Raw genomic sequence first — 10166 nt, forward strand, 5'->3', positions numbered from 1 at the left:
GGGGATTCAGCAATTGTAATGCCATTGAATGTCAAGGGGAGATGATTAGATTCTCTCTTGTTTGAGATGGTCATTGCCTGGCACTTGTGTGGTGTAAATCAACCCAAGCCTGGATATTGTCCAGGGCTTGCTGCATTGTTACACGGACTGCTTCAGTATCTGGGGAGTTGCGAATGATGCTGAACATTGTGCAATCATCAGCGAACATCCCCACTTCTGACCTTATGATGGAGGGAAGGTCATTGATGAAGCAACTGAAGATGGTTGGGCCTAGGACACTACCCTGAGGAGCTCCTGCAGTGATGTCCTGGGACTGAGATGATTGACCTCCGACAACCGCAACTATTTTCCTTTGCGCTAGGTATGACTCCAACCACCAGAGAGTTTTCCCCCTGATTCCCATTGACTCCAGTTTTGCTAGGGCTCTTTGATGCCATACCCGGTCAAATGCTGATGTCAAGGGCAGTCACTCTCACCTCACCTCTTGACTTCAGCTCTTTTGCCCATGTCTGAACCAAGGCTATAATGAGGTCAGGAGCTGAGTGGCCCTGGCGGAACCCAAACTGAGAATCATTGAACAGGTTATTTCTAAGCAAGTGCTGCTTGATAGCACTGTCGACGGCACCTTCCATCACTTAACTGATGATCACGAGTGGACTGATGGGGCGGTAATTGGCCGGGTTGGATTTGTCCTGCTTTTTGTGTACAGGACATACCTGGGCAATTTTCAACATTACCAGGCAGATGCCAGTGTTGTAGCTTGGCTAGGGGTGTGGCAAGCTCTGGAGCACAAGTCTTCAGTACTATTGCCGGAATGTTGTCGGAGCCCATAGCCTTTGCAGTATCCAGCACCTTCAGTCATTTCTTGATATCATGTGGAGCGAATCGAATTGGTTGAAGATCATCATAACTCACTGCATAAATAAATTCGCATTTCCCCTCTGGTTCTTTTGCCAGTTATCTTAAATCTGTGTCCTCTAGTTACCGACCCACCGGCCGTCCATGTCTCCGTTATAAAGACGTCTGCAAACGCGACATGAAATCGTGTGACATTGATCACAAGTCGTGGGAGTCAGTTGCCAGCATTCGCCAGAGCTGGCGGGCAGCCATAAAGACAGGGCTAAATTGTGGCGAGTCGAAGAGACTTAGTAGTTGGCAGGAAAAAAGACAGAGGCGCAAGGGGAGAGCCAACTGTGCAACAGCCCCAACAAACAAATTTCTCTGCAGCACCTGTGGAAGAGCCTGTCACTCCAGAATTGGCCTTTATAGCCACTCCAGGCGCTGCTTCACAAACCACTGACCACCTCCAGGCGCGTATCCATTGTCTCTCGAGATAAGGAGGCCCAAAAGAAAAAAAAAGAGTTACCGACCCTCCTCCTTCCTCATGATTTTGACATCTTTATTAGATTTCCCTTCTCTGCATCTAAGGAGAGAATCCCAGTTTCTCTAGTGTCTCCACATAACTGAGTCTCTCATCACCTCGAACCATTCCAATAAATCATCTTCGCACCTCCTCCATTGCCTTGACATCCTTCCTAAAATGTGGTGCCCAAAATTGGAGACAATATTCCTGCTGAGGCCTAAACAGCGATTTATAGAAGTTTCGCATAATTTTCTTGCTCTTGTACCTTATTTGCAGGTCCCGTACACATCTGTACATACATGATTTCTGTTCTAACTGTTTGCTTAATGTTAAATGTTGACCTAAAAGTGATGAGGTGGAAGTTGGATCACAAGTATGTATATATCTAGAGAATTAGAATATAAAGGCGTAGAAGTCACGCTTCAACTATTGGTTAGAACTCACCTGGAGTACTGAGAGCAGTTCTGAGCACCACACCTTAGAAGGAATATATTGGCCTTGGAGAGAATGCAGCATAGGTTTACCAGAATGATACTTGGACTCCAACGATTACATTACAAAGAGACAATATGCAAATTAAGCTTGTATTCCCTATCAGTCTGATGGTGATAGATTTTTTTTAACCAAAGAATTAAAGGATATGGGGCAAAGGCGAGTGTTTGGATTTAGGTTGCAGATCAGCCATGATCTCATTGCATGGCAGAACAGGCTTAAGGGACTAAATGGCCACCTTCTGTTCCTAAGGGTCTGCAGAAAATGTATTGATTGAAAGGACAATGCACAAGAAATGGTAAGAGAGTCATAGAATCATTTACAGGATAGAATGAAACCATTTGGCCCATCGAGGCCATGCCAGCTCTTTGCGAACCATTCCAGTCAGTCCCACTCCCCCACTTCATCTCTGTAGCCCTACAACTTTTATTTCCTTCAAATGCCCTTCTGGTTTTCTTTTGACCTCATTCATCGTCTCTGCTTCCTCCACCCTCATGAGCAGCGTGTTCCAGGTCATTACCACTTTCTGCGTTTAAAAAAGAATGTTGTTCTTCACATTCCCCCTGCATCTTGATTGAATTTTTCAAGGCGGTGATTAGATGTGTCGATGAGGGTAAAGCAGTTGATGTAGTCTACATGGACTTAAGTGAGGCTTTTGATAAGGTCCCACATGGGAGATTGGTTAAAAAGGTAAGAGCCCATGGGATCCAGAGCAATTTGACAAATTGGATCTAAAATTGGCTTAGTGGCAGGAGGCAGAGGGTGATGGTCGAGGGTTGTTTTTGTGAGTGGAAGCCTGTGACCAGTGGTGTACCGCAGGGATCGGTGCTGGGACCCTTGCTGTTTGTAGTGTACATTAATGATTTAGACGTGAATATAGGAGGTATGATCAGTAAGTTTGCAGATGACACAAAAATTGGTGGTGTCATAAATAGTGAGGAGGAAAGCCTTAGATTACAGGACGATATAGATGGGCTGGTAAGATGGGCGGAGCCGTGGCAAATGGAATTTAATCCTGAGAAGTGTGAGGTGATGCATTTTGGGAGGACTAACAAGGCAAGGGAATATACAATGGATGGTAGGACCCTAGGAAGTACAGAGGGTCAGAGGGACCTTGGTGTACTGAAGGCAACAGCCTAGGTAGCTAAGGTGGTTAGGAAGGCCTATGGGATACTTGCCTTTATTAGCCGAGGCATCGAATATAAGAGCAGGGAGGTTATGATGGAGCTGTATCAAAGGCTAGTTAGGCCACAGCTGGAGTACTGTGTACAGTTTTGGTCACCACACTATAAGAAGGATGTGATTGCACTGGAGAGAGTGCAGAGGAGATTCACCAGGATGTTGCCTGGGCTGGAGCATTTCAGCTATGAAGAGAGACTGAAAAGGCTAGGGTTGTTGTTCCTTACAGCAGAGAAGGCTGAGGGGGGGACCTGATTGAGGTATACAAAATTATGAGGGACGTTGATAGGATAGATAGGAAGAAACCTTTTCCCCTAGCGGAGGGATTAATTACCAGGGGGCATAGATTTAAGGTAGGGGGAAGGAAGTTTAGAGGGGATTTCAGGCAAGATATTTTCACCCAGAGGGGGTTTGGAATCAGGAACACACTGCCTGAAGAGGTAGTAGAGGCAGGAACCCTCACAACATTGAAGATGTATTTAGATGAGCACTTGAAATGCCGTAGCATACAAGGCTATGGGCCAAGTGCTGGAAAATGGGATTAGAATAGTTAGGTGCTTGATGGCTGGCACAGACACGATGGGCCAAAGGGCCTGTTCTGTTCTGTATGACTCTATGACTATCTGTTGCCCAAAACCTTTAATGTATGTCCCCTAGTCCTTTTACGCTAATCAACCTCTCTTTAAAAGCCTCCCACATATCAAATGTGGATTTATCTTCAAACAGCTGCTCCCAATCTACATTCCCCAGCTCCTGCCGAATTTTGGTATAGTTGGCCTTCCCCCAATTTAGCACTCTTCCTTTAGGACCACTCTCGTCTTTGTCCATGAGTATTCTAAAACTGCCTGTGTGGAGTTTGCAAGTTCTCCCTGTGTCTGCGTGGGTTTCCTCCCACATGCCAAAGACTTGCAGGTTGATAGGTAAATTGGCCATTAGCAATTGCCCCTAGTATAGGTAGGTGGTAGGGAAATATAGGGACAGGTGGGGATGGGGTAGGAATATGGAATTAGTGTAGGATTAGTATAAATGGGTGGTTGATGGTCGGCACAGACTCAGTGGGCCGAACGGCCTGTTTCAGTGCTGTATCTCTAAAACTAAAAAAACTAAAACTAACCATCAGTTCATGGGAACAGTTTTTCCTTGTCTAACTTATCTAAGACTGTCATAATCCTGCACACCTCTGTCAAATCTCTCCTCAATCTCCTTTGCTCCAGGGAGAACAACCCCAGCTTTTCCAACCAAACCTTGTAATTAAAATCCACCATCCCTGAAACCATTCAGGTAAATCTCCTCATCACCCTCTCAAGCAACCTCACATCATTCCTAAAGTGTGGTGACCAGAACTGGACACAATACTGCAGGTGGGGCCTAACCAGAGCTTTATAAGGGTTCAGCATAACTTCCCTGCTTTTGTACTCGATGCCTCTATTTATGAAGCCCAAGATCCCATGTGCTTTGCTAATCACTCTCTCAATATGTCCCGCCACCTTCAAAGATTGATGCACATGCACCCCTGGGTCCCTCTGTTCCTGCACACTCTTTAGAACTGTGCCATTAAGTCTATATTGCCTCACCCTATCTCTTCTGCCAAAATGCATGACCTCACACTTCACTGTTTTAAGTTCCATCTTATCTGTCCATTTTGCAAGCCTATCTATGACATGTTGCAGGTGATTCGTATCATCCTCGCTGTTTGACACAGCTCCAAGTTTAGTACCATCGGCAAATTTTGAGATTCTACTCTGTATTACAAGATCTAAGTAATTTATATATAGCAAAAAAGCATGGTCCCAACACCTACCCTTGGGGAACACCACTGTCTACGAACGTCTGGGCTGCTATTACTGGGGTACCGTAAGGATCAGTGCTGGAGCCATAGCGGTTCACATTCTATAATCAATGATTTGGATGTGGGGATCAAATGTAATATTTCCAAATTTGCTGATACAGAACTAGGTGGGAATGTAAGTTGTGAGGAGGATACAAGGAGGCTTCAAGGGGACTTGGACAAGCTAAGTGAATGGGCAAGAACACAGCAAATGGATTATGATGTGAATAAGAGTGAAGTTATCCACTTTGGTAGCAAAAGCAGAGACAAGAGTATTTCTTAACTAGTGGGAGGTTGGAAAGTGTTGATCTCCAAAAGGACCTGGGTGTCCTTGTTCGTGAGTCACTAAAAGCTAACATATAGGTGCAGCAAGCAATTAGGAAGACAAATGGTATGCTGGCCTTCATCGCAAGGGGCTTTGAGCACATGAGTAAAGAAGTCTTGCTGCAGTTGTATAGAACCTTAGTGAGACTGCACCTGGAGTATTGTGTACAGTTTTGGTCTCCTTGTCTAAAGAAGGATATACTTCCCGTAAAGGGAATGCAGCAGAGGTTCATCAGACTAATCTCTGGGATGGCAGGATTGTCTTATGAGGAGAGAGTCAGGAAACTGGCCCTGTATTCACTAGAGTTTCGAAGAATGAGAAGTGATCTCATTGTAACTTACAAAATTCTTACAGGGCGTGACAGGTGGATGTAGATAGGAAGTTTTACCTGGCTGGTGAGTCTAGAGCCAGGGAACATAGTCTTAGAATAAGGAGCAGGCCATTTAAGACTGAGATGAGGAGGAATTTCTTCACTCAGAGGGTGGTGAATATGTGGAATTCTCTATCCCAGAGGGCTGTGGAAGCTCAATCATTGAGCATGTTCAAGACTGAAATAGATAGATATCTAGATACTAATGACATCAAGGGATATGGGATAACGCGGGAAAGTGGCATTAAGGTAGATGATCAGCCATGATCTAATTGAATGGTGAAACAAGCTTGACTGGCTGAATGGCCTACTCCTGTTCCTATGAAAAACAACCATTTACCACGACTCACTGTTTGTTTTCTGTCCATGAGCCAATTTCTTTTCTAATTGGATGCTGACCCTCTTCCATGAGCCTCAATTTTGTTAACCAGGCTTTTATGTGGTACTTTATTAAATGCTTTCTTAAAATCCATATAGACAATATCCATTGCATTCCTTTCATTAACCTTCTCTGTGACTTCATCACTAAATTCCATTTAATTAGTTGTGCATGATCTGCCTTTTACAAATCAGTGCTGGCTATCCTTAATTAATTGTTTTCCCTGATTATTGTTTCTAAAACCTTACCCACCACTGATGTTAAATTAACTGGCCCGTAGTTGCCAGGAATATCCTTACACTCTTTCTTGAGTAAGGGTGTCACATTTGCCACTCTCCAATCCTCTGGCACCTCCCCAGTGTCCAGGGAAGATTGGAAGATTATGGTAAGCCCTCCCACTGGCTGCACCCCCGCTTCCTTTAGTAACCTGGATGCAAGCCGTCCAGACCAGGTGACTTATCTACCCTAAGCACAACCAGCCTTTCCAGTACCACCTCCCTTTCAATTTTTATCCTATCCTCTAATCTCTCTGCTTCTACCACTATCTTGTCAGTATTTACTAAGGAAGAGGCATTTGATACAGAATACTCATTAAATATTCTAGCCTTGCCCTTTGCCTCTAAGCATATGTCACTGTCCTTTTCCCTAATAGGCCCCACTCCAACTCTTACTATCCACTTACTATTTGCATGCCGGTAGAAGATATTTGGGTTCCCTTTTATGTTGACTGCCATTCTATTCTCATATTCTCTCTTTGCCAGTCTTATTTTCCCCTCTTATATTATTGTATTTGGCCTGGTTCACCTGACATGCATCATACACCCTCTTTTTTTTTTGTTTCATTATAATCTCTATCTCCCTTGTTTTTGGTTCCCTTAGGACCCAGCTTCATACTATCAGGGGCTGCACGGAGTCTGCCTCCCTGGTAACCCTAACACAGACAGACCAGACATGAGGTGCCACCCTCCTGGGCCTACAGTTCTGGTCCAGCTATTATCAGATAAAGAACAGAATTGGTTAGGTTGGGTCAGGGGAGCAGGTCATCAATATTTGTTTATTTCCTATCATAACCAATCAAACTGCTCTGGACTGGGATCTGCATGCCTAAATAATTCAAAAATCCTGTCTTTATTTCTTTAACATGATTGTGAGATTCTTACCAAGAATCCTGGAACTCCCTCCCTAGCAGCAGTGTAGGTGTACCTACCCCACATGGACTGCAGCAGTTCAAATCGGCAGCTAACTACCACCTTCTCGAGGGCAACTAGTGATGGGTGATAAATGCTGGTCTTGCCAACAGCCTCACATCTGGTAAACGAATCAAAACAAAGTGATGAAATGTTCTTTTCCATGGAAACTGAAACTTGGTCACCTGCACTGACTGACGTTGGAGTTGGAGGTCCATTGGAACTTGTCAGGCATTTTTGTGCCTAAATATGGAAGATGTTGAGCAGGATTGATGTCATAAGGCGTTGACTTGTACGGTCCTTTGAACACAATGCTGTAAATGTTACTGTGTGTACAGATTCAGGAAGTTGGTGTGTTCCGCTTTTTCTCAGTTTGCCTGTTTCAAACATACACTTTCTTTAACATGTTCCTCTCCAAGCTGGGAACGACCTCATGTCATGTACGGCCAGCTGCTGGATTGGCTACGTTACTTAGTTGCTTGGCAACCTGTGATCATCGGACTGGTTCAAGGCATCAACTACAGTCTGGGACTGGAATAATTTTGCCCCTTTTCTCTTTCTCTCCCCTACCCCCTCCCCTCCCCATCCCAAATCCTCCTTCCCTCCCCTAAACTCCAATTCTGTGGAATGCACCAATCAGGATGTTTCGTTAAAACTCTGTTGGATGGCCGGATCCAACAAAGGAGGAGAGAAAAGGAATCATCCCCTTGGGCCAGTGGGACATCAGGCTTGTCGGCATGTGGACTAGCGAGTTTCCTCTTGATTTTTTCCCCCTCCTCCCTCCAAAAGAGAGTGAATTTTCAAATTCGACCAGTTCTCTTACCTATCCCACATTGTTGACTGGAATAGGCTCCTTCAGTTCCTATGTAACAGGTTTGAGGGGCTGAATGGCCTCCTCCTATTCCTGCTGTGGCGACTCAAAGTTTTGAATCACAAATCTGAGAGGTGTTTTGTTTCTTGTCTCTGAAGACCCAACCTGGCTGCAGTCCTGAAATTCTGCATTTCTTGGATATAAATGGATTCCAAGTGCTCACTGGGGGCCAGGGGTATCAACAGGTGAGTTAGAGAGGGCTGGGACTACTCCTTTGTGTGCAACTTAACATTTGTAAATGAACAGTAAATAGTGACTTTTCCCCCAGGAGGGGGCCTAGGTGTAGAACTAGAGATAAGTGGGCTCTAATATGAGGCAGCCATTGCAGGAACTGGGGCTGTAATATGGGGGCCAGCCATTACAAGAACTGGGGCTGTAATATGGAGGCAGCCATTACAAGAAGTGGGGCTGTAATATGATTTGGTTTATACTGGAGTCAGATGGAACAAAATTCCCAATTTTCCTGAGAAGATTCATTGGGGAAAGAAGTAAAATCAGTCCTGGAGCTGAGGAAATTCACTGGAGAGTGTGCACCATTCTGTGGGCGTTGTGCTTTATGTTGGGCTAAAATGGTCCTTAAAGGGAAAAAGAGAGTCCTTTAAGGATGGGAGCGAGAAACTGAAGGGGGGAGGGGTGGAGACCAGCGGGGTCAAAGATTCTGGAGGAAATAAACTTTCTCAAAAGGTTGCAATCCATCCTTTTTATACTAGATATATATTTAAAAAACCCTATTTTTACACTCTGATCTTTTATATTAGATTGTATGGGGGTTAGTCAATGATGCATTGGGATCATTGCAAGCTCACCCCCTCCCCTAGCCCAGGATCACTGCACCAAAACAGAAATGACCAGTGAATATATTTGACCACACTTTGTGTTCCTTTGGGTGACGATTGAGAAATAGGAGGTGAGTTTTTGTCCACTCATGTGCCTCCTGTACTTTCTTTAGCTGTTGAGTGACCTCAAGGGGTTCTACAGTTGTGAAAATAATGCAGTTTGTGCCTTCTTGCTCCTCGATGGAATGAGCTCTTTGGTGTGGTGTTGATCCATATAGATAAAGGATGGGCTAGTCTCCCCTCAATTAAGTGACTTTGGCTGGCAAGAGGGAGAAAGAAGCCAAGGTACCAGCTCCTGATCACTGTCACTCCCCAGTCCCCCTCACTGGAAAGTGTGCGTGTGGATCTCGGGTGACTGTTCCTCATGTGACTGTCACCAGGGAGAGTACCTGAGCTCAGTCTTTACCTGTGGAATTGCTTACCGAGCCTGGCGGGAGAGGCTGGGAGCTGGATGGGGAAGGGATGGAGCTGGAGGAGTCAAAGAGACAGAAAAGTCTTGGCTGATGAACAATTCTCCAGCTCTTCGTTTGACAAGAGACTGCTGTGTTCACTCATCGGCACCAGTCACTGAGCTCACCTTCTCACCTTGTCCATTGATTGGTAATTAAAACTATGTCTGACATGTGATCTGGTCATTTATTGGCCAGTGTTCAGTTGGCACCGCAACAAGGATTGGTTGGTGAAAAGAAAATTCTTTCACTCAACATTGACTGCAATGTTTGCTCCCCTACCCCTACCCTGCTGCCTCATAAAGATGATCTGGTCAGTATTGTCACTGCTGAAAAATGCTGCCATTTCTTTGGTGTTCTGGATCTGTTAAAAGAAACTGGTGCGATTCATATCAATAAACAGCGTACACGTTACAATGTCCGGGCTGTCGTGTCAATGTGTCAAAATAAATCTCATGAAATAAAAAGTCGGGAAATGCACAGCAGTCTGTCAACATCTGGAAGAGACAAGGCGAGTTAATGTTTCTGATGGGAAGGTTTTATCAGATTGGGCACTGAAGATGGTAGAGGGCAGGAGACAGCGATCGAGGTGTATCAGGCAGTGGCGGCAATCACCTTGGCTTATCCAGCACCTTTAACGCAATAAATGTATCCGGGCAATTTAACCCAGGGGTGAAATGGACACGGAGCAGGAGGAAGTGACCAAAGGTCAGGTTGCAGTAATAATTTTTGAGGAAGTCAGAAGAAGTAACAAGGTAGTGAGGGACAAAGGGGAGTGAAATATGGTGAAAGATAAACAGTCACTTAATACACAGGAGCTGGCAGACAACAGCATCACAAAGTCAAACCTCCTCTCCCCTTACGTAGGTAATTGGTAGCATAGTGGT

The 10166-nt window shown here is 44.9% G+C and overlaps 1 protein-coding gene across 1 annotated transcript in view; it reads left to right on the forward strand.

Annotated features, from left to right (window-relative positions):
• Nucleotides 1-9698, forward strand: part of rnf121 (ring finger protein 121) — a 74260-nt gene extending 64562 nt beyond the window's left edge. Inside the window, exon 9 of the mRNA XM_068033020.1 lies at nucleotides 7543-9698. Within this exon, the coding sequence (XP_067889121.1) occupies nucleotides 7543-7663 (121 nt within the window). The 3' untranslated portion in view covers nucleotides 7664-9698. The remainder of the gene's footprint in view (nucleotides 1-7542) is intronic.
• Nucleotides 9699-10166: the final 468 nt, after the last annotated feature.

This window comes from Heterodontus francisci, chromosome 6 (assembly GCF_036365525.1).
Source record: "Heterodontus francisci isolate sHetFra1 chromosome 6, sHetFra1.hap1, whole genome shotgun sequence".
NCBI classification, from domain to species: domain Eukaryota; kingdom Metazoa; phylum Chordata; class Chondrichthyes; order Heterodontiformes; family Heterodontidae; genus Heterodontus; species Heterodontus francisci.